This window comes from Magallana gigas, chromosome 8 (assembly GCF_963853765.1).
Source record: "Magallana gigas chromosome 8, xbMagGiga1.1, whole genome shotgun sequence".
NCBI lineage: Eukaryota > Metazoa > Mollusca > Bivalvia > Ostreida > Ostreidae > Magallana > Magallana gigas.
This window is the reverse complement of record NC_088860.1, coordinates 45,321,349-45,347,642: the sequence shown is the minus strand read 5'-3', so window position 1 is coordinate 45,347,642 and position 26,294 is coordinate 45,321,349. Positions and strand designations below refer to the sequence as shown.

The following is a 26,294-nucleotide window of genomic DNA, read 5'->3' as shown; positions in this document are numbered from 1 at the left end:
TGAATATTTTGTAGATATATCATAAATCATTATTATGCAATTTTAAAAGATGATTAAGATTACCGGAGGAACTCTTAAGTGGATTATATCTGTTATATCTGGCTGTCCCGGATAGCTGAGACCAGAAGGAAAACTGAATCAGGACCACAAGATAATCTAGATTAATTTTTAATTCCTCAACTAGGACGGAATGTTTTAATTTTATTCTGCAGCGCATTATTCAAATAAACGATCGAAATGTGTTAGATATCATATAGTATATTTTCTGCTTTTTTTGGTTATTTATGTCGGCACATAATGAGATGAAAATCCATATATAGCCAGCAAAAATGAATTTGCATAAAAATAATCTTTTAAACTATGCACAATTTTGCACCAACTGTTTATTTTCGTCCACGAGGAATTCTTTATCTTCACACTTTATTTCTGTCATTTTCTTTAAAAATAAAATTTTAAAAAACCCTACGATCCGAGATCAGTGAAAAATCTCAGTAAGCGGTAAATAAGGAATCTTATCATGTTGGGACCAAGAAATGTGGGTTCATCTCTATTTTAACAGTCCTCCGATAGATTAATGTTTCTTTACACTTAATATCTTCAATCTTTATGGGAAGAAAGAAAACATCATTTACATATATTTAAGTGCGGATCACGCAGATTTCCCCTCCAAATGGTTCCAAAGCGATTCAATTATATAGTTGTTTGAAGGGGAAAATGACAAATTGTGAACGATAAACATATTTTGTAATTTTTTCTTGCCGGACAAAGGATGTTTATGTCCTTCGCCGTAGCGGTTCAATAAGGTCCCAGGACCCTACAGAACGACCGCATCCATAGCAATTGCAAGGATGCTACTTTTGCCCCAAGGTCCAATTTTCACGGTGTCTCGCCGCTTTTTATAAAGACCAGCATTAAAAGCACCCATGTTCGAATTTCCTTTAATCAATCGTAAGCCACGTCAGACGTCTTTTCGAACGCTACATTAATTCTCGCAGTATCTACGTAAACAATCAAATATTTAGTCTATATGTACCCGAGTGATAGAAATCTTTTTCTACATAAGAATTTCATTTGAATCCTTTCCATCCGATTGAAGTGCAATTAGGTTAATATTTGACCCCATTGTGACCCCTGTAAGAGTCGGGCATATAATACCCCCGGATCGGCGACAGACAGACACTCTGTCCTGTATGGAGGAAGAAGAAACATGTTAATCCGCGCTGTTTTCGTGGTCGGGGTGTTTCTAGCTGCGGCGCTCTCCGTCCCTTTGAAGAGTAAAAATGACGAAGGTAATCTTGAAAATGAGTAAATATCATCTTCTCTATACTAACAGTCATTCTTTTTAGTAATATCCTTCTTGTTTTACATATAAGGACCAACAATACATTTTTTTTTCTCTTATTAATGAAATGGACGAATCTTTGAATTAAATTCGGTGAAAATGGTGTAAAGAAAATAGGTTTATTTGAAAGTATAATTTTTTTCAATCGATTGGGAGAGAAAAAAACAAACCTTTTTTTTTTAAGTTTGCCTATAAATGTATTTTACTTAAAAAATTCTAGAAGACAAAAAATTGATAAAAATACTGAAATTAATGAGTTACATAAAAAATGTATATTAGTGATCGATCTTTAATATTAAAGTTTTTTACAAATTAAGGGAAAAAAATGACTAATGAATAAACACATAAAAACGATAAAGAACGGAGAGAAAGAAATTCAAATAAAAAGTACAATAAAGAGCAACAATCAAACAATAAAAAAAAAAAATACAAAATCTATTTACAGTGTATATTTTGTTTTTGTTACAGATTCATTGAGGGAAGAAGTACGAGAACTGCTGGATTATCTCAAGGAGGACCAACCTGACGATGAATTATCGGTGATTATCCTTAAACAAGAGTACACGCCTTGAATTCAACGCGTCTTTTATGTTTTACAGTTTCTTTAAAAAGGGGGAATTGACATTTCACTAAATGTCTTTTAACGCTAAGTCCTATAAAACTTAAGTTGTCTTTTTTAATAAGTACATGATTTATAAATCAAGTAATTGTTTAACTCAAACTTATTTTTCAAATAGTATTTATGTCATTGGAGAACAAAATATAGAGTTGGCTAGGGTGTTACTATACGGCTATTCTGTTTCCTTCCTTAACAGAACTTATTATCTTTTTTTTATTTTACACAACGTATATAGCAGTATTCATTTACTTCATTGTAAAATAGTTAAGTCTAGAAAGTACGCAACACTTTTTTTTTGTTCCGTCTCGGACAAAAGCACACGAATAAAAATGCAGCACGTGACTAATACAGCACGTGACTGTCGTCTGAATTTCTGCAGACTGCGAGCGAAAAATTCATTATGCATTATGCAAAAAACAGATTTATGTTAAGGATGTTTTTCGTTGATGATCAAAATAATGAATGGAAATAAGAACGAAAAAAGATTAATAAAATATGGTGCCGAGTAAGCAAAATTGAGATTAAGTGTTCTCACCATCTCCTGTCAGAGCTACATGTAATAAGCCATTTAAACAAAAGACGGTATAATACGACGTAACAAAAATACAATTTTCACACCCCCCCCCCCCCAATAAAAATAAATTCTGCGAAAATAGAGTATACACTGTACATGCATGATTAAGTTGATGAATTTATAATTATATAACAATAATATTTCATTACCCAGAGAATTGACCACCTGGAGAAAGGGAAACGATTGTTCCGGAAATACTTTGGAGAAGAAAAACGAAAAAATAACGATGGGGAAAAAGACAAGGCAGAGAAGGGCAAGAAAAAAGAGAAGCCAGGAAAGCCCAGTGATATGATTGATGAAGAGGTACGGTTACTCTCTGTCAGTTTGATTTGAACATATTTTATTGTATACATATATATAAGATACATATACAAACGGTTTGGACACAAGTTCTGACAACTTACTAGGTCTTTACCATTAAATAGAAAAATTATACAAAACTTACAACTGTTATTGCATGATATAGAATTGTTATTACGATAAATGAAAATAAGTGATGTATACGAAAATAAGAATCATGCACATAAACTATATCAAACAAATCTACCAGTTTCGTTGATGTACAATTGAACTATAATGAGAATAACTGCAATTTCTGTCCGAATTCTGTCAGTTTGTCCGTATATTGTGTCTTTCTTCTCTATGTTTCTCTGTTTATCTGTCTGCTACATCTTCATCTTGTTTAAATATATCTCCACAGATCTATTGTCGACATATACCTCGGATGTTTATTTTGAGAATTCCTCCATAAGTTGTCAATTGTGTAGATATTTTAGTTTCTTGTTTGAGGATCGTTTATGCTAGAAGACAAAATACTTTCGACTTTTTTTTTTTTTTACATTTAAATCTACTTGGCGAGTGTAAACGCAAAGGTTATACAAAATAAAATAATTTTCTAATTTACACCCAAAAGGCTAATTAAATAGGATGTTAATGCTTGTAGTTTGCATGGTTTCTGGTCATTGCTTCATGCAAATCCCAAAGTACAGCTGTTAAAAGCAACACTTTCTCTGGTGGTAAATTTTATTTTCAGAATTTTGAAACTGTAATTTACACGCAAACGATTTTGTTTATACAATTCCAAAAGTTATACCGGTATATTTTAATTTACATTTACTGCTTTCGACACATCTGTATTTTACAATACATGAACATTTTTTCTGTTACATTTTATGACGATGTTCTATCATAAAACTTTGGATTATATAGACATCACGGCTATGTACGCTTTTGACAGAAAAATAAACTTCTGAAAATACACCGCTCTTGTTGCTTTAAAACATGTGTGATCATAGCGGATAAACAAATACCAAAATAAAAAAAAAAACACAAAAAAAACAAAACGAAAACAAAAGTCCACCCATCCCCTAGCAAAACCAACAAAACAAAACAAACAAAACAAATCAAACCCTAAACAGCGTGAAAATAAAACCAAGTTTCCTTTTATAGTGGTTTGGTTGCTTTAACGCATGACCACGTGCTGTCAAACACCTATCTGCGTAGATTGCTAACGACCTTTCAAACCTATGTTATTTTTCAAAATATCGGCGTGCGACGGCCTGTAAACAAGTCACGCTCTGCTGATTTTTGCTTCAGGATGTTGACCCAAATGACGAGAAACTAATGCAGTTATTGGAGGGAATGGCGGTAGAAAAGAACGGAAAGGTCTACCAGGTAAGGTCTGGATTTTGTATTTTGATGACGTCAGATAATATATTGACCTTCTAACGTACTTAAAAGTTACAAACATAGCCACCCCCCCCCCCACACACACACACCAAAAAAAAAAATACCCCCCCCCCAAAAAAAAAAATAAATAAATAAATAAATATAAAGCATTCTTATTAAATTTAGATTGTAAAATAATAAAACAAACACAGGGGGAATGTACAGTTGTTGGAACCGCTCATTTTATTTTACAAGAGATTTTTCTTTTGAAAACAGATTTTACCAGTTTTTAGCTCACCTGAGCTGAAAGCTCAAGTGAGCTATTCTGATCACATTTTGTCCGTCGTCCGTCTGTCCGTCTGTCCGTCTGTAAACTTTTTACATTTTGAACTTCTTCTCTAAAACCGCTTATCCAATTTCAACCAAATTTGGCACAAAGCATCCTTATGTGAGGGCGAATATAAATTGCAAAAATAAAAGTCCGATCTGTATTCAAAGCGGAGAAAACCTTGAAACTGTAGAAAAAAGGGGGTGCACTTTTAAAACTCTTCTTCTCAAGAACTACTGATTCCAATTCAACGTAGTTTAGTATAAATTATCCTTATGGGAAGGAAAATATAAATTGCAAAAATTAAGTGCTAATTCTGTTTCAAATCTGAGTTATTACGAAAATAATAATAAAGGAAATGCGTGTTTCAATCAGTTTTATAGCTTCGGGTTCGGCATCCGGTAATCCAGCATCCGGTAAAATGGGTAGGCAAGACTTGGTCTGGGCAAAACAAAGATTGGCAGTTATTTATCTGCCAATCTCATTAAAATTTCAGGATTTTTGATGGACTAGTATATTTGTATTCGCTGTAAATATTGCTGCAAAATAATGCGTATTTGGAATTGACGATTGTCGATCTGCCTTGGCTTTTATTTTGCCACGGCCCGGGTTTGCATACCCATTTTACCTAGACTCGTATTCCATACTTCTAAAACGAGGTTCTTTGTTTTAAGCAGCCATGACATTATACGAAAAAGGGTCGATCTGACTATGATTAATTTGCTTGTTGTGCAACAGTTCGGGTATGAAGGGAAATTTTTGAAACATGCAAAATATATTGTTGCCGATTTCGTGAAGTAAATTGAGGTTAAATATTTCAATGCGTTGACAGTTTTCACACATGACGTTGGTGTTAGCTTGTTCCGATTTTCGTTTCGTTTTCATTATTTCTGCTTGTAACCTGGGAACTACCGTCTGTATTATTTCGTGATTTTTACGTATCAAATCAAACAGAGACTTTGGTAAATCAAACAGTTAACTGCGCAAATTAAGCAAAATCTGATGTAATAAAAAAATAATGAAATACAATTCATTCTATCGGTAATTCGATCGGCATTATCTTTTGCGTAATGGTAGATTAATGCAATAGGTTTTATTGCGATGCTCTGCATTTTCTCGAGTTTAATTATTCAGTTTAAATAAAGTTTGACATTGCTGAAGGAAATATGTAGGTATATACATGTATATATATGATTCATTTCGAAAAAATAAATTGTGTTCTTTATTTGTTATAGTGAATGTTTCTTGTGTTTAATTGTTTTCAATTTCTATTTACTAACCATATTTGAGTGTTAAGCTTCAAATTATAAGCAAGATACAGAGATTTGCTCACAATTCTATGTTTGTACACAGATCTTAAAAACTAAAGATTAAAAAAGTAAAAAATTTGTCAATATTTATTAAGAAAATTTAAGTCTGTTCGTTCAGAAACCAACTTTAACATCTTATTGTATTGTAAACTTAACATTTTTTCGTCATTATTACTCCTACTGTACATGTGATCCTTCACTGTGTTTGTGTACATTTGTATAAACTGATTTTGAACCTCAAATACCAGTGAACTGGTCTTGAGTGAATAAAAGAATATAAAATCTTAGGCCATTCTTTTTTTCCATTTTAAATGCTGAATAGGAAATACCAAGTTAAAAATCATAAGCTGAATGTAATAAACTCATGTGAACAAAATATAAATCAAACCTAGGCGAACTGTGAGCTCTGTATCTTGCTTATAATTCTACAATTGACGCTGAAATTTCGGTTGAACATTAGAAAATCTCTATGAATTAGAGTATGTTAAATACTTGTACAAACAAAATAAAAGACTGATACTAGTAATCTGTATATATCTACTCTCTGGGGCCTTCTCTTTATACAATAAATAATGTGAAATCTACATCAATTTTGATAGTTTTTCAGACACGAGTAAATAAAAACGACATCTTTAAAACAGTTTCCATATTTCTGACACATTTCTGTTGCGGGGATAAAGTAATTATCGCTATTCCTAAGAATATCACAGCGGAAAATTATCCTGGTTTGTACGCGAAGTAAATAACAGTCATTTAATTATAATGGAGAAGACAAATAAAATTTTTGAATGTTTTTAATTTGAGGAATTGATCACATTGAGGTACAATTTGCTTCTTCACATCTATACATGTAGGGTTTTTAAAATAAAAAAACAATAACTATTATTTTTTTTAATACAATAAATATAGGGATTTGGAAGTTAACAACTGAACAGTATACCTCTACCAAATGTTTAGTTTTATATCTTGCGTAGAAATTTCTTATTCTGGTAAAAAATAGTATTTCATGAAGGTACAATGTCAAAGATTACATGTATACAAAAAAAGTGTAAAATTGGAATACTTTACAATATTTATTTTTTGTTTTTCTACCGAGGGACCATATGGCACAATATCTTTTGAACGCCCATTGTTGCTCAGGTGAGCGATGTGGCCCCATGGGCCTCTTGTTTCTTCTGTTTTTGATTTAATCTTAAAATTAATCAAAATAAACTCATCAGATTGAAATAAAAACGATATCCTAGCAATTACGTAATTAGTAAAAGGAATAACAATATATGTTTTATTACATTATATAAAGACAATGAGCTACTATCAAAATTCCAGTCAGGGTTCCAGCCTGGGAATTCAACTGTAAACCAACTAATAGAAATTTATGATAAAATTATATCAAGTTTAGGTAGAGGAAAAGATATTCGCTTTATCTTCTGTGATATTTCTATAGCATTCGATAGAGTTTGGCATCTTGGTCTTATTCATAAACTTGAGGGGCTAGGTTTTGGTGGTAACATATTAGGCTGGATAGAAGATTATTTGACTCATAGGCAAACATTTCAGATGTTAGATGCTGGGGTTCCCCAGGGTTCAGTACTTGGTCCTTTCCTATTCCTGCTTTATATTAATGACATTACTAATGGCATTTCAAACAATAATATATTATTTGCAGATGATACTTCTCTATTTGCTATTATTGATGATGATGTCATACATCTTAATCAATTACTAATGACCTTGACATAATAAAAAAATGGTCCAACACATGGGCTGTAGATTTTAATGCAAATAAAACTGTAAATGTTGACTTTACGAGAAAAAAATATTAGCTATTATGCAATTCTGTTTGGATATAATGGTGAAATCATAAACAATAAAAAAAAGTCATGTACACTTAGGCTTGCATCTACAGTCTGATGGTGGTTGGTCCAATCATATTAATGGTATTTATAAAAAAGCGTGCAAAAGATTGAATATATTGAGATTGCTAAAGCATACAATTGATAGAGAAACACTCGTTAAAATATATATGGCTTTTATCAGACCTATAGTGGAATATGTTGATGTGTGTGGGCCAACTGTACCAAAGAAAACTCTGAATTGCTTGAAAAAGTACAAATAGAAGCAGCCAGAATAATAAAAGGGTTGAGAGTTAACTCTTCTAAAAGTATCTTATATAGGGAACCTGGTTGGGAGACCCTACAATCTCGAAGGGATAAAAATAAGCTTATTCTATTCTACAAAATAATTCATGGTTTAAATTAGTACCGCAGTACTTATTAGACTTAATTCAACCATACTTTCCAACTGAACATGCATATAATCTTAGGTCTAATGGCAATTTTTACTCTCTGTCACTATGTCCGACTACTTCTTATTACAATAGCTTTATTCCGTCTACAATTAAATTATGGAATAATCTTGATGCAGAAATAAAACATTCATCATCTTTGTCTATTTTTAAGTCAAAACTCAAAAACCAAAATATACCCCAAACTTACAAACACTACAGCTTTGGCAATAGGAAAGAAAATATTATTTTATGTCAATTACGGAATAAAGCTAGCAATTTAAATGCTCATTTATTTAAGGATTTTTTAATTGATGATAGTCGATGTACAAACTGTGGGTCTGAATCTGAAGGTAATATAAATTTTTTTCTTGAGTGCCCAAGATACATTCAACAAAGAGTTTAACTTTTGAATCAATTTAATGACATTAGAGTACCTTTTCATATTAACTATATCTTTATGTTAGCTCTGACTTTTCATACAACTTTAATTGTAAAATCGTTTCTTATGTTCACAGTTATATTATAGCTTCTAAGCGTTTTTGACTTTTTTTACTTATTAGTTCTTTGTTTAATTACTGTTTCTTTCAAATGGGCCGGATCATGAGAACTTTATACTATGTCTGTCTGTCGGTATGAATGAATGAGGTGATGGGTTTATAAATGTAGGAATGAATTTGTTCATGTATATGTTTAAAAACAAATTGACTTACAATTTATAATTTATATGACAAAAGTCAAGCGGATTATTTAATACCCAATTATACTTTGTCTTGTATACAAAAATATCAATAATATATCACTCTGTAAACTGGTAAATAATACTATATACTATATTCTATGATTATTTTATAAAACCACTTCTTGACTTTGTATTTTGGAGAGGGTTTATATAGGCTTTGCCTGTTGCCTAATCCATTTGATAACTCAATAAAATATGTTTAAATTAAAATTAAATTACCACCAGGCACAAGGCTTGCACCCCGAACTGACAGCCATTGCCAAAGGTAACAAGATGGACAAACACCCCCTCACACCGGACCAGGCCAACATCGAGGGGATCCCCAGAGACCAGGTACACAGGCAGGGATTTACACAATAAAACAAACTTAACCCGTGTCAGACGGTTTGTAACACTATATAGTATAGTATTTTTTAAAGAATATGGAATCATTCTTTGAGTATTATGAGATGGTAGTTTTGGTCGGGACCTGATCAAATCCAATAAAGCACAAAAATCACCTCATGATATCCAATGAAGGATTCCTTATTACTTATATTTATATACTTTTCAGCCATTGTACGATCAAATATATGAATAAAGATATTAAGCAAACCCCGCTGGCGCCCCAATTATAAGTCATTTAAAGTTATTGGACTATAGTACAACATCGATACGTAGTGTTATCACAGGCAAAGACACTGAAAATGTATATATGTTTATACAATGACAATTGCTTTCAAGCTCGTTAGAACCAAATAGTGTGGATCCCTAATTAAACGCCTAGAATCAATATCCGCGTAAAATCGCCAGAACATAACTCGCGAATTCTAAAATATTGCTTTTATTTTTCGGAGAGCTGTAAACTAATATGAATCACAGGGGCCAAGTACGTTTTAACATTAAATTCAATGTAACCATAAATAAAGAATGATAAAAATTCGTCTTTTGCGATTATTTATTCTCGCTATTTGACGCAAAGCAGTGGAAAACACGTAAGTAAGCCCTCGCGTGAAATAAGGAATATACAGTGAATTGAATTACGATATAGAGGTATGTCAGTGTACATAGAGCAACGCCAATTGATGTGGTAGTTGGTTAATCATTGTTTTGCCAGGTTAAGTGCTTTTTGGTGATGTTTTGAATATTACATTTCATATGAATAAAGGGAACATTCATTTTATTTTCAAAAAGTATTTAAATTTTCAAGGTCGAAAGAAAGAAGAGAAGTTTTTGGAAAGCGGCGTGGAAATGGCCAAAAGCCATTGTACCGTTTACCATTGATAACAATACTATAGGTATGGCATTACACAACGTATGCTAAATTCACAATTCATATTTTTAAAGATCGGGTTATTTTTTGTAAAAAGGCATATAGTTATAAATTACGACTGAAGTTTGATATTTATTGGTGAAAGCTGAACAGAATAGTCTTAATATCAGTCTTATTGTTTGAATTTTTTGTTTTTGCAGTAAAACAAGGGAGTTATGACGTCATCAACAAAGCAGCCGAAATTTTCAATAATCGCACTTGTTTAAAATGGCTACCATACACACCGGAACTAGCGGAGGAAGTAGGACATAACCATTATGTGGAGTTCAGGAATTCCGAGTTAGTGTTCTATTTTTAGAATGATCATATTTCTGGCAATGATATGATTATCTAATGTGATTCATACTTACTCATCACGTGATCGTTTCATTTTAATATTCACTGCATTGTAGATAGCGTGCTGTGCATAATATTCCAATTGACACTGAAATTATGATACTTAATTTTTTTTTATAAAAAGCTCTGAAAATATACATGGTAAACGGACACTGAACCAATGAACTATCGCGGTACACGTTGAATTAAATTTAAAATTATAAGAACTGATAGCAATCGTTAAAAAAAATCTACAATGTAGCATTAAACAAACCATAAACTTGTAAATTAATTAAGATGACGTTATAAATATGACGTGTTGATCCATTGGAAGGTTCATACAGAACTGAACGCGTTTGCTCTTCAAACCAGACAAAGAAAGGATTAGATCTGCAGATATCTAAATTTAATGGCCGAATAGATTTTTTTTTAATTTTTTTTGGTTTTTCCTGTGTTACAGCGGCTGCTGGTCGTACGTTGGTTATATAACCAGGAGTCCCCAGGTCATCGGGATGCACGAGTCTGGTTGTATGAGTGTGAGTACAATTCATAACTCAAGTTATCGTCCTTGAGTCTAAGAAAATGACAAAAAATATATATTAAGCATTTATTTGTTAATTTGCATGTAACGTCCACAGCTTGTAATATGCATAATTTCCAAAAATTAATCTTATATAGCTGGCTAGTACAGTATCAGGTTTCATTTTAAACAAGCTGATTTTGAATATGTAAATGTATATAAACGCAGATGTCATATAGAGTAAACACATTCTTGTGCTGAAATAAGGAACATATTGTTTATTTGATAGGAAAATAATTGTATTAAAATGCGCTATTTATACCTAGAATTTCTTTTTGTTTTTTGAAAACGGACAAATATGATTACATTTTTATCAAATCACAAAGAGAGGATTCATTAACGTTAGAGTATATATATATCAAAACGTAACATGTCTGTGTTCTTCAATCATCGTTTAATTGATTTAGTCGTTTATATCATAACATATACATGTACGTATTGACTGTATTTGCATTTATTTCTTCAAACCATTTACATTTATACCATATAATGATGTATTCATTATTCACCAAAATTCCGCATGATATAAGAGGTTCCTTAAGACGTATTCCTGCAAGTCTCGATGTACTTTAAGGTTGGGATTTCAATCCACGAAATGTTACACGCCGCTGGCTTAATGCACGAACAGTCTAGGAGTGATCGAGACGAATACATACGTATGATCAAGGAAAACCTGAAAGAAAACATCGATAACGGCAACATGGCAAAGACAAGCACGTTCGATTTCAACGCCTACGACTATGAAAGCATCATGCAGTACAGTTTGTGGGTAAGAATTCATTCAAATCACGTTGTATTGGCAGCTATGCAGAATTTGAAAATAAAAGTTGTAGTTTTTTTTAAAAACTTTTTAGGTAAACGTCACTGCAACATTAACGATTTTGACGTGCAATAGATCTTAAATTTAATTAAATCTAAATCTACAATTCAAATTGATAATAACATACACTATATCTTTCAGTACTTTCAGTACTTTGATTTTTGTGTGTGTAGGCCTTTTCCAAGACCGGGGGACAATCAATAGAGTTCTTGGACAGAGATCTCGAATTTTTAGCAGGGACAGGCGCAGGGGAGGGGCTGGATTTTTATGACGTCAAAGATATTACAGTAAATTACAAATGCGCAGGTGAGGAATCTTCAAATCACTCACTCAAATGGAACGTACTCTTATCGATTTTCAATTCCATGATACTTTCAAAGTTCACATGATCAGAATTTTGGGGATTGTCAATTTTTCACAACTTCATATGGAGGTGAAATAACTGCTCTGTTATAATTTGTTGAAATTGTGCTTCCTAATTAGTTTATGATGTAAACTTGTTGGAAACCCCGCCCCGACCCATGGCAACCTTGGTAAATTGAGCCACCATTAAAATTGAGCCGCCGCTAATTTATGTACTTATTTACGTTTATTCCACAAATTGGTTAACGCCCACTAATAATCCTTTTAAAAAACATAACAATTTATGCAGGACAATTAGATCAAATGAACTTTAATTAATTTTACAGTTTGTACCTGATGATTTACAATATTTTAACAGCACATTGCACAGACCCCCCTGAGTGTATTAACGGGGGCTTCGTCAACCACGACTGTGTGTGTTACTGTCCCAGGGGATACACTGGGAAAACATGTGAAACTTTGATCACTGACAATGGTAGGTCCAGTCTGAGCTTCTTAAATATCTAACATATGAAGCAACCGTTCTCACATAGCTATATGTGTGAGCTTCTTTAATATCTAACATATGAAGCAACCGTTCTCACATAGCTATATGTGAATCCAAGCTACAGTTTGTTCATGATATGACGTGATATTATATGAAACAGCTATTCCTCTACCAAAACATTGCCTTTACTTGTTTTACTTTTTTACTTGTTTTGTACCTTTTTCTTCTACGGACACTTTACATGGTATTGCTACATAACATTAAAAATTTTCACGATAATTCTTGATAAATGGTGCAATGGGATTAGATCTATTAGTAGTGTAACAATAACCGCTTATTTTGTAAATTAAAAAACTTATAATATTTTTATCGAATCAGGAATATTCTAAAAAATGGTTAGATAAAAACTCAGCATTAGATGTTATTGATTATTATCAAAGGTCAATTTTATTTCATTGTTTATATGTTTATTTTCTAACAAACAATCTGTTGTATTTGTAAAGAAAGTAAAATAGTGCATCAAAGTTACTTAATAAAACTACTCTTAATTACTAAAATTATTAAATATTGTTTATAAATAATTTATAATAGTATAATTGATGAATTATTGATTTATTAATCAATGAGTTTTCCACACCTTTCCACTAACAGGTTGTGGCGGAATGATCGAAGTTCCTCTTGGTAAAGATGTCTTTGTGACGTCACCTGGATATCCAGTTTCTTATCCACTCGGAAAAGTTTGCCGGTGGGGCGTGAAGGTAAACAAGTTAATTCTGTAACTGTGATATTTGTAAAGTTTTCTTTTCACATGTCATCTACGGCTAAGCATGCTTGTGGGATGATGCAATTAGCCAAACCCAGATATGATATAAACATACCGGACTAAGCACTCATCAAAAGGACCCGGAAATAGCAAATAATTATTGCAATGAAGTCATACCGTATATTTAAACAATAAGATGCTTTGTTTGGGGATTCATTCGGGATATGAAGGTAGCGACATTGCAGGAAAAATACACAACCCCCGTTAGCGTGTTATGTAAATTTTTTCAGCAATGATTGCTACCTTCATAACCGACTAAATTGGTTATGAAAAGTAAGTAAAATTCACTGAATTACTGTTAATAAGTACATTAGCTAAAAGAAACAACCAAATCGTCTCCTGTGCGACTTTGAGTCTGACATCGTCATGATTATTTCGTGCAGTCCGTCATATTTCGTAGGTCGATGTAGGTTTAGACCAATTGATAAACAGGGCGTGTAGATTTCAGTCTGGCTGTTCCTATAGAGCTATGAATTAACTATAAGTTTTCGTAATGATAAGAAATTGAGGGAATAATACTTGGTAGATGTAAATATATAATAATATACTATTGAGTCTTTGCACTCCAAATTCAACTATAAATAACAGCAGATGTTTGCTGCTCGTCCGGTACTGTTGGATATTTTTTGTAGTTGTGATACTTTATATAAAACTCATTTTTCCTGTGCCCATGTCCTCGGCGGCAAAGCATTGTTGAATAGAAATGATCAAGTGAAGATGCAACAAAATCAACCTTATAAATGTAATCGATCTACTGAATTCAAAAGTAATCTCTAATATAGCAGATTTTATTTATGCATAATAGTGTATCCAAGATCATACCGCCGGATCCCCGCTTTCCTCTCTCGTGAAACCATTAGTACATGCACACCTCCCTGTTTTAATTAAGATATTCCATGAGTTAAGCTGTGACACTAGTGGGCGGGACTTTTGACCAATCAATTCACTATCTAGTCCATTAATCTAAGTTTAAAAGAAATCTCATGTTTTAGTCCATTCGAAGAATCACATATAAATACAATGAGTTTCAACCTTTCACAAAAATACCAACGATCTGCCTTTGTTGTTTTTGTTAAACTTTGTTTATTTCTGATAAACATCTGATTAACCACTTTGAAATATGGCATGATGTTTTGGAAACTAGCGTGTACATCGGAGATTTGATCTATAATTACACAGGTCCCCGAGGGGTGGTACGTCCGAATGACGGTTGAGGAGCTCCATTTAGCGGACAACAATTTGGACAGATGTTATCATTGGTTGGAGATTCAGTACAATCTCCCTGGACAGACAGGAATCAAGTAAGGACAACGAACACACACGCGGTTACAAGTAGTTATAATAAACCATCTTTCTGTGTAAGAATCTTTTAGGTAAAAAAACAAAATTTTATGTCATTTTTTTTTTAGTTCTTTAGCAGAAAATACTGCAATTGCAGTCAATAAAGAACCAATGGAATGTGATTTTTACAAGAATTTTTTTTAGAGATTATTAGTGAATGATGCGACTGTATCTGTTTTAATAAGCATTCTTTGGGAATTATGAATGGAGACCAGTGATTTGATTTGAACATATTTTATTGTATACAATGTACATATATATAAGATACATATACAAATGGTTTGGACACAAGTTCTGACAACTTACTAGGTCTTTACCATTAAATAGAAAAATTATACAAAACTTACAACTGTTATTGCATGATACAGAATTGTTATTATGATAAATGAAAATAAATGATATATACGAAAATAAGAAACATGCACATAAACTATATCAAACAAATCTACCAGTTTCGTTGATATACACCTGTACATATGAACTAATGAGAATAATGAGAATAATGGAGACCACTCGTAGCGCAATCATTGAAATGATTTCAGTTATTTAAAAATGAATTCCATATACTAGTATCCATTTTTGTCATTGATCGAATTTTGTCATTGATCAATGTCAAAAATGGTGTTCAATCTGTAATTTCTTGTATTTGCAAAATTTGTTTTTTGCTATAACTTGACATTTTTCTGCGTATAGTGTTTTTGTAATGTTAAAGTGATCGCGATCCCCACATATGAAATAAAATAGATTAGATAAAAGGTCACCACGATAACAAATAAAGTTGGCTGACATAAACTTTGATGGGAACGAAAAAACAGAATTTATAAAAAAAAAATGAAATTTAAATTTTAAATTCACGTAGACGTTGCGGGGATATGATTGGTGACCAGTGGACAGGCTCCAAGGACAGTCCAAACTTCATGACCTTGACCTTTAACAGTCAATTTGTCCAGGACAGGGTCCCAGAGAAGGGCTTCAGACTGCGGTTCAACGCCGTGGGGCGAGGTATAGGTGTCTCATAAAAATGACTACGAAAGATAAACAATTTTACTGAATTTAAAGCTTTTACTCTCTTTGTAAAAATGAAGATGAACATTTTTTTTCATTAATAATTAGATATTGATAACATACAATGAAAATCAAAATTCCAAAGTCTTACATAAAGTAAAAAAAAAAAATAAGAAAATTAATGCAAAATAAATGCTATCAATTTAGATGCATATTTATAAAATGTAAAAATATATTTCTGAAATTTAAAATTTTTTGTATCTTAAATCTCAATGACAAAAAACGGAGACCATACAAGCAAAACAACAAACGTGTGTTATTCGACAGGAACCACAGTGTTTGCTCTGCTCTGTTTACAGGCTGTAAGAACAACCCGTGTAAGTACGGAGACTGCCGCGAGAGCGAGCTAGACTGCCAGTTCACGTGCGCCTGCTACCCAGGGTTCACGGGAGAGCTCTGTGACCAGCTGTCGGGTGAGAATGATGCACCCCACATTGCAGTGTCTATTATTTCAATAAATTGATTTAAAACCCATGTTCATCCAAATAGATATGAATGGCTTTCTTGAGATGTATATTGAAATGCAAACTAAAAACACAAAGTCATTTGAAAGTATTTTTCTTAAACAAAGCAATCCGGCTTTCAGTATCACGCGGAATTTACAGTTTATTTGACAGTTTACAATGTTAAGTTTTTTGAACTGATTTCAGATGACACCAGCTTGGAGTGTTCATTTGAGACTCGGCAATGTTTTCTGGAGAATACGTCTGAGGGAGACGATTTTGACTGGGCACTGAATTCAGTGAGTACAATTATATAGGACCATTGACAAAACTCATGTATGGAGATTTCGTTTCATGAGTTCTTCCAAAAATCTTTTCGTGAACTTTTATTTGGATTTTGACAAGATAGAAAATGTTGGATGGAAAACCAGTGTTGATAATTTGCATGAGTTTTACAGGATCTGGTGTAACATTTTTTAGATACAATGCCCATTTAGTCATCTGTCAAATTTCCAATTGCAAAATGAAAACAATCGTGTCATACAGTTTACTCAGTATATATGTCAGTGATATCATGCTCAAATCTTCAACACTCCCTCTAATGACATTATTTGCAGGGTTCTAGCAGCTCCCAAGGGACCGGACCAGAGAGAGCTTACAAGGGAAACAACTACATCTTCACAGAGATGTCCAGCCCTCGGGTCAAGGGTGACAAGGCGTGGCTGGTGTCGAGTCCGGCATTCCCAGGTCTGGGTTTCCCCCCTACCTTTAGACATAAGCAAAATTGATGCAACTTTTTCAAAAAGTTACAAATGTACATAGGATAGCTGTTGCGTTCTATTCACCATTAATAGGACCTTGTGTTCAATTCCGTAATCCCTTTATGTGAAGGGATGCCTTTGTATCAACAAATCACATGCTACCAATATATCTTGTGCATTTTACAAAATCATAAAAAAGAAATGTCATACTATTTGACAAATATTTGAAATTGCAATGATAATTCTTTTTTAAATCTTTTTCTTGACATTTCTTTCTACACAGCGGCGGAGAGATGTCTGTCATTCCGGTATCACATGTTTGGACACACGGTGGACACGCTGAACGTCCTTGTTTCCGGGAAGGACCTTGCACAGAGCGTGGCCTGGACACAGTCCGGTAACCAAGGCAGCGACTGGAAATACGGTCAGGTCACCATCCAGAAAATGGAGGAACTGAAGGTAATCATAGCTTATAGTGGTCACATGATCCGCAACGTAGTCGTATGTAAATCAGTGAAGAAAGAGACGAAATTATCAAATAAGCATTTCTTAAAATTACCCTTTACGCAATAAAGTAAATAGAGTACTACTCATAAACTATATTTATAACTATGAACATACTTCAAAAAGCTAAGAATACTCCTTAAGATTACGGAGTTACATTATACTGTCACTTATAACGGGCACTCTATTTATACTTCATGTAAGAACACGTTACTACAATGATGTACATTATGCAAGGAACATGAATATATAATTCATACATTTTCATAGGTAAAAAAATATCTTATTCATCATTTTATCTCACATTATACATTCTCCAGATCATCTTTGAAGCTATCAGAGGAGATGATTGGAACAGCGATATTGCTCTAGATGACGTGATACTAAGTGTTGGCACATGCTTGGAAGGTAAATACACATGACGTGGGCCTAAATTATTCTAAAATGGCAGCGGATAGAATATCACGATGCAATGCTGAGGATTTGGTGCGGTGGATGAATATTATCACAATATTTTAGTAAAATCAATGAGATAAATCAGTTGACGCACTGTTCGGCATGTACCATACACAGCAATGCCTCTGTACAAAGAGACAACTATCAAACTGAAAGATTTTCTTTTATTCTCTTTGACAAATACCTGATGTTGGAAAAAATTATATCCCTGCAAATTCAGAGCTTTCTCTTATTGTGTTTCCAGTCAACGAATTCACTGAGTGTCTGACGTCTAGTCGCGGTGGGGAGTATAAAGGAAGAGCCAACGTGACACGATCTGGAAGAGCGTGTCAACCGTGGGCCGAACAGTCGCCTCACTCCCACACCGCGTACGAGGCCCTGTTCAACGACTCCAACTACTGCAGAAATCTGTACCCTAATAGTAACTATCACCCCTGGTGCTACACCATGGACCCTAACAAACGATGGGAGTATTGTGATATCCCGGCATGTGGTATGGAATTGGGCAGCAATTATGATAATTATAATATCGATTTGTTTCAACCATTTGATTGTTATTTGTTTCTTTACTTTTTCATGCGTTGATTTTATATTCTTACAATAAATTTTGATGGTGTTAATATCCACAAAAAGGCTTAAAAACCACATCTTCGTAATAAAATCAAGAATTTAATGCAGATATTTATAGAATTGCAAATCATTCGCTTAACAACAACAATTAAGATTATGACAGTTCTTTATGTTGCTCCACAGAATACGATGAATGTACACGATCGAGAATCGGGTTCGAGTATGCAGGCCGAGTGAGCAGAACCTCATCAGGAAAGACCTGTCAGAGATGGAATTCCCAGACCCCGCACGAGCACAACTTCGGCCTAGTGGCGCACGAGAACTACTGCAGGAACCCCGGGGGACGGGAGCAGCGGCCGTGGTGCTTCACCACCGATAACACCACGCGGTGGGAGTACTGCGACATACCGGCATGTAGTACGTAACCATCTACAGGAAAACGTGATGATAAGGAAGTCTAGGGGCTCAACAAATTAACCATCGGATCATGCTTTGATTTTTCCAGATGATGTGTTTAGCTATTGAATATCATTTAGAAAAAAAATATTCATTCTTTTTAGCTTAATAATGTAGACATTTTTTTTATATCTTTATATAAGTGCATAGCTCTTCTTTTGAAGGAGATAAATAAAGTCTTAAAATGGAAACGAATATCAATCCCCATAGCTAATTATAAAACGCCATGGGGGTCAACTCATCTAAATTATATAATATATTTATAAGATATGATAATTTTAGATGTAAACTATTATTTCGTGACAAAAAATCCATCATGATAGCTTTTAGTTTTAAAATTTGATTGTTTTCTTTTACATGTATCTTTTTAGAAAATTCTCTTTTAGGAGATCAATATAGTCTTAAAAAGGCAAGCGCCATTGAGCAATTTAAAATGGTTATAAAAAGTCGGCATATAACATTTTCAAATGTTAGGTTGCAAATTTCATTTTTCTATAAAATTTCTATTTTATAAGAATAGTAACCCGTTGTCAACCTGTACCACTTTTTTTTATTCGCATGTAGATTACAAAGCGCGTGAGTGTGTACTATTATCACAAGGATTTGATTACTTTGGAACCGTCAACGAAACTGCTTCCGGTAGAACCTGCCAACGGTGGGATACGAAATCTCCGCACTCTCACAGCCGTACGTTTGAACCTATACGTTTTGAAGAATACACTCATTTTCTCAAATGTCTGTGATACGTGTATGAATTCAGGACTCGAATTCGGTTTTAAAATGTGTGAAACATGTGGTGAAGCAAAAAACAATTTTATACTTTTTTTTAACCTGTAACATTTCCAATGAATATACTTAATAAAAAAGATACTTCGCCATGAAGATGTACAGCAAATAATTTTTATTGTTTCACCGTTTTTTTAACAGTAAAACTGTACTCGGCCCAGGAGAACTACTGTAGGAACATAGACGGCGAGAGACGGCCCTGGTGTTACACCACCGACCCCAACAGACGCTGGGAGATCTGCGATGTTCCGGATTGTGGTGAGATTATTTTTTGAGTCAGTCGATCCTCCTTTAGCCTATGTATTACTTTCACATAGCCGTAGAAATTGAAGAAATCCCTGTCGAGTTGTTTACGTATTATATGATGATGCTTGTTTAGAGTATAAGAGATGATGCAAAACAATGCTATATGCAATGAAAAATTTAAGAATAAAAAAAATTGAGACTACGTTGAGAAACATTTACAATTGTAAAGTTGTTTACTTAGCAAAGTTGTTCAATGCTTAAAAATACCGAGCTCAAACGAAGGACAATCAAGTCAAGAAAAAAAAATATATGAAGTCTATTTTTGGGGGTTTATTATCATTTTCAGATGCACAACCATGCCATTCGAATCCCTGCTTAAATGGTGGGACTTGCAAAAACGAAGGAGACACATTTACCTGTACCTGTTTCCCAGGCTATCAGGGCGACAGGTGTGAAAACGAAGGTAACACACAACACACAGTGTAACATACACCACGCAGTGTAACATACAACACGCAGTGTAACAAACAACACGCAGTGTAACATACAACACGCAGTGTAACATACAACACGCAGTGTAACATACAACACACAATGTAACATACAACACGCAGTGTAACATACAACACGCAGTGTAACATACAACACACAATGTAATATACAACACACAGTGTAACATACAACACAAAGGGTAACATACAACACGCAGTGTAACATACAACACGCAGTGTAAATCTACATTTTGTCATACTAACTCTATTCTTGACTACTTTTGTATCTTCTGTTATTAAAGATGTATTTTTTGCACTGTTGTCTTTTTTTGTACACGTATGCGTAAAATAGGCAAGATATACAGTCACCTTATTTCCCATCAGATCTACCTACCAATGTTAAATATAATATGCTTAACTTTGAACTGTAAATTAGTTCTACATGTATATAAAATTCCCACATTTAAGGTTTGATTATAATGGTTTTCTTCACATTTATTTATGACTCTTTTTTTTGAATAAGATTGATTCAGTCATTAAGTCTCAAAAGGCCTCGGTCATCAAGCTCTCGAGGTATTCTTACATGTACAAAAATTATTTTTTGATAAAACTCGCTTTTTATACTTCATACAAGGTCCGTCATAATTTTTTTCATAGACTCAACAACGAAAGAAAATTGCCGGCGATCGACGATTGGTTGGGAATATGCCTCCATTATCTCTGTCACGGCCAGCAATCGAACCTGTCAGCGCTGGAACGAATCCACCCCTCACGGTCACCGCTTCACCTCTTCAATGGCTGACCAGAAAAACTACTGTAGGAACCCGGACCGGGAGCCGAGGGGTCCTTGGTGCTACACCACGGATCCGGCAAAGAGATGGGAGTACTGTGATATTCCAAAGTGTGGTAGGATAGCTCACGTAATACATTACACTAACCCAAAAAATTATCCTGACAATTGTGATATAAATGTTCGATTTTTAGGTCGTCTGAGTAAACTCAGGTGACCTTTTGCTATCCGTCGTCGTGCGTCGTGCGTTAACAATTAACATTTTTAACCTTTTTTTTAAAAACCACAAGGTTGATTGTTACCATTTCTGATGTGAGGCATCTCTATGGTAAGAAGAATCTAAATTGTGAAATTCATGGCTCTACCACCCCCGGGGCACTACATGTGGGACCAAATATGCCAAAAAAGCCAAATTTTCAAAAATCTCCTTCCCTTCTCCCACACACGTGAGGAAAAAACTGTTTGCATAGTTATGATGTCCATGAAGCCCTCTACCAAAAAGTGTGAAATTCATGGCCCCTGGGTCAGGGGTTCTGGCTTTAGGGTGGGGCCAATATGGCCATACAGTTAAAAAGGTATTAAATCTTAAAAAATCTTCTTTTCTTCTACCAAAGATATTTGTTAAAGCTAAATGCATGATTATGATGCCCATGAAGACATCTCCCAAAATAGTGTACGGGGTTCAGACTCTAGGTTGGGGCCAATATGGCCATATATTAAATATGTATTAAATCTTAGAAAATTTTCTTCTCTACTCCCATATATATTTGGTAAAAACCATTTGCTTGGTTATGATGTCCATGGGTCATTCTACCAAACTTGTGAAATTCATGACTCCTGGGTCAGAGGTTCAGGCTCTAGGGTAGGGCCAATATGGCCATATAGTAAAAATGTATTAAATCTGAAAAAATCTTCTTCTCTACTACCATATATATTTGTTAAAAACTAAATGCATGATTATGATGTCCATGAGGCCCTCTACTAAAATTGTGAAATTCATGACCCCTGGGTTAGTGGTTCAGCCTCTAGGGTGTGGCCAATATGGCCATATAGTAAAAATGTATTTAATCTTTGAAAATCTTCTTCTCTACTCCCATATATATTTTGAATGCATGGTTATGATGTCCACTAACTCCTCTACCTAAATTGTGAAATTCATGGCCCCTGGGTCATGGGTTTAGGACATGAAGGGGGGGGGCAATATAGTGTTAATGCGTATAATGTTTAAAAATGTTCTTCTCTATTCTCGCACATCTGTCTAAAAAACTGATTTAACATTTTGTTTACCTGGAAGTCCTCTACTGAAATTTTAAATTTCATGGCCCCTGGAGTATAGGTTTTGACTCTAGGGCAGGGCCAAAATGGATGTATAGGTGTTAATGCATATAATGTTAAAAATATTATCTTCTTTACTCCCACACACCTGAAAGGAAAACTTAATTCATGATTTTGTAGGCCAGATCTTTAAGTTTTTCGCCAAAATTAAAGGTTTCATAGTTCTTTTTGAAAGATTTCAGGCAGAGAGGTGGTTGTCATAACAAATTTATAATTTTTATGCTCCCGAATGAATCCTAATTAATTAAATGCATATATGAGACTCCTCGACAAGTTTGTGTACGGTTTATATACTCAGGTGACCGTTCAGGCCAATTGGCCTCTTGTTGTGTAAATGATATTTGTTTAATGTGGCTCACTAGAAATCATACTGGATAATAAGTAGTATTTAAGTCTAATAGGCACAAAGTTTGCAATTTTGGATGAAAAATTACATTTTCAAAAATTTAATTCAGTTAACATGAACAAAAGCTCCAGGCGGATTCGAACTGACGATCTGCAATTTAGAAGTCCAATACTTTAACCACTGAGCTACGACGAAATACAACCCAGTTGAACGATATAAACAGTTTAACAAAACATTTAAATAGCCATCTTGTGACGTAGTGTCTTAAAAAGTATAAGTGTAGGTGTAGTGAGGTACCTTAAGTTTTACATTGCGTTGAAAATTTCTTAAAACCTCTTTAGAGTGCACTAAATTTGTAAAATAGCCCCAGTATGTTGTTAAATATGTATGGTTACTCCCTCCGCTATTTGCAATAGTTCTTGATGTTTAAGGGGAAAATGAATGTTTTTAGAAAGAAACATTAACATTAACATATATAAATATGAAATTCAAATATATAAATCTTATTTATTATTTAGGGACCAGGAAACAATATATCATGATTTAGAGTCCTTTTCTGCCGGCATTTCCGCTGCTATTAGAGGTTGAACATTAAATAATATTTACATTATTATTCCGTTTATTTCTTACGAAAACTTAGTTAATTCATAGCTCTATAGAAACGTTAAAAACCAGACTGAAATCTACACACCCCGTTTATCGGCGGCTGAAACTGACAAGAAATTGAGAGGACTGAAATTGACACGCCCTGTTTATCGATTGTTCTAAACCTACAGCGACCTAAGAAAAATCATGGACTGCATGAAATAATCATGATGATGTCAGACTCAATCTCACAAGAGATGATTTGGCTGGTTTTTTTTTTTTTTAGCTTACTTACTTATGTACATGAACAGTAATTTAGTGAATTGTACTTACTTTTCATAATCAAATTTTTAATTAGTTTAAAGAAAGATGTTGATATAAACAATAAAATGCTGTCTTTGATGATTCACGCAGGTTATGAAGGTAAAATTTACTCAAGCCGCTAATGCGGGTTATGTACTTTATCTGAAATGTCGCTATCTTCATATCCCGAATGAATCACCAAAGAAAGCATTTTATTGTTTATATCAACATCTTTCTTTAAACTAATTAAAAATTTGATTATGACAGTACGGCGCATCTTATCAAAAACCGACTCGAACAAAATTTCCGGTAATTTCCTAACTATACAATAAGTAAATTATTATTCACACATGTGTTTTCAGCTGTACTGTCTCTTTAAGGGTGTTGTTTACTCAGGGTTTGAGTTCTCAGATTCGAATTGTTATAAAATTCAATTTAATGAGTAAAATTTGTTTCAAACACAAAAAGAATTTATGAAATAAATTAATATTGACTAAACATTCAATATTTTTACTTTATTATGGAATTACGCTCAAACAAAAATAGACTTTTAGCCAAACAGAGGAAATTCGAACTAAATTTTGAAAATTTTGTTTTCCACTAAAAATTTTGGGCAGTACTCTTATATTAAAAGTTAAGATTTTATATTTTAGTCTATATAATTTTGCATATTTTCTGTTGGTTTTACCTCACTTCTTCAATAAAATAATATAATGGCACATATTGCAAAAATATTGAAAAATGCTTAAAAATGATAAAAGACGCCATATCTCAACATTTTGATCATTGACCTAATATGAATTTTATGCCAACAGAATAAGGTCAGTACAATTAGTTCAACACTATAAATGTTTTTGTATTATCATCATTCAAATTTTTTAAAAATTGGATCAAAAATGGGTAGGAATTTAAAAACTGATAGAGGAAATTCGGACTGAAATGTTTTTAAAAATTGTTGCTGAAATCTTAATGGTTTGTTCCCATTTAGTTCCAATACCATTTATAAACTGTATTTTATTTTTGAAAGTGTTTTATTATTTGTAATATTATTACAATTAAGAAAATCTCAATCTTAGTGTAATATTTTATGGAATTTTTCTTGATTTTTCAAAAAATATTAAATGGCCATTAACTCAAAAAGTAGGTCATTGACCTACTTTTTTGAAAGTGAAAAATAACAGTACAATCAAAGGTCTATAATACACAATAGATGGGTTTTTTTTATCATCAGTAGATTTTTTTTTTCATTCTGAGGAAATGTCATCCTTAAGTGAATTCAATGGTATATCAAATAGAATAGACTGTGATTGTTAAAGTATTTACTTTCAAATCAAATGACACATACATTTATTTAAGAATTGTTTTAATTTAATAAAACTGACTGTACGCAAATCTTTTTTATTTGACGGAAATAACTATTTATCATTTTGATTTTTTTAAATATAAAATCAGAAACCCCACCCAATGAATGTTTAACGTCCGTTCGAGGAGGAGACTATTTTGGTCACACAAACAGAACTATAAGTGGACGCACCTGTATGCGCTGGAACTCACAATCCCCTCATGACCATGGCTACGGGTATATCAGTGACCAAGAGAACTACTGTCGAAACCCGTATGGGAGTGAGCCGAGAGGACCGTGGTGCTATACCACAGATCCGGACAGGCGATGGGAATATTGCTCTATTCCTCTGTGTGGTAAAAATTTATTGAGCTTTATCATTTTATATCAGTTGACATCATAGAAACCTTTGCAATTGATATGTAAATTTGTTAATATGTTTACCAGCATGTTTCTCGAAGAAGATTTGAGCAATATTAATTTCATTTAGACTGAGTAAAACAAAACAAGCCATAACATAGCTGAGATATTGATTGAATATCTATATACATTTTCAGGTGGACAAGTATAAAAAAGAGGTCCCTAGGTTGTTTTTCATGGACATAATCTGACACTAAGAAGCCAGACAGGGAACAATAGCAATTGGATCAAATGCTATATTGTATTGTTTTTCTTGGGAAAATGTTGCAACTTTTTAAAAATAAATTTTCATCACAAGCATTCTCTATATTACAATATTTTTAATTTAGCATAAAACTGAATAATTCAAATGTAGGGAAAAGGACTTTGTGCGGCATGGTCAAATATCTGCCCACGATTTCAACCAATTTTTGAATAGAATCGTATTAAAGTCAAATCTTCATAAATCATTGTACAGAGGATGCCTATCCCTTTAATCTTGATTTTA

The 26,294-nt window shown here is 33.5% G+C and overlaps 1 protein-coding gene across 1 annotated transcript; it reads left to right on the top strand.

Annotated features, from left to right (window-relative positions):
* Positions 1-1,130: 1,130 nt before the first annotated feature.
* Positions 1,131-26,107, top strand: LOC105328831 (uncharacterized). The gene is made up of 27 exons (XM_034471284.2): positions 1,131-1,289; positions 1,811-1,881; positions 2,689-2,838; positions 4,132-4,209; positions 9,093-9,200; positions 10,057-10,144; positions 10,320-10,458; positions 10,955-11,030; positions 11,649-11,843; positions 12,068-12,200; positions 12,616-12,732; positions 13,396-13,502; positions 14,747-14,868; positions 15,768-15,910; positions 16,273-16,386; positions 16,624-16,715; positions 17,034-17,163; positions 17,461-17,636; positions 18,002-18,089; positions 18,382-18,630; positions 18,891-19,124; positions 19,728-19,850; positions 20,091-20,207; positions 20,542-20,658; positions 21,344-21,592; positions 25,498-25,743; positions 25,945-26,107. Exons 1-27 carry the CDS (start codon positions 1,208-1,210, stop codon positions 25,956-25,958), a joined length of 3,558 nt encoding a protein of 1,185 aa, XP_034327175.2. The 5' UTR covers positions 1,131-1,207; the 3' UTR covers positions 25,959-26,107.
* The last annotated feature ends 187 nt before the right edge of the window (positions 26,108-26,294 follow it).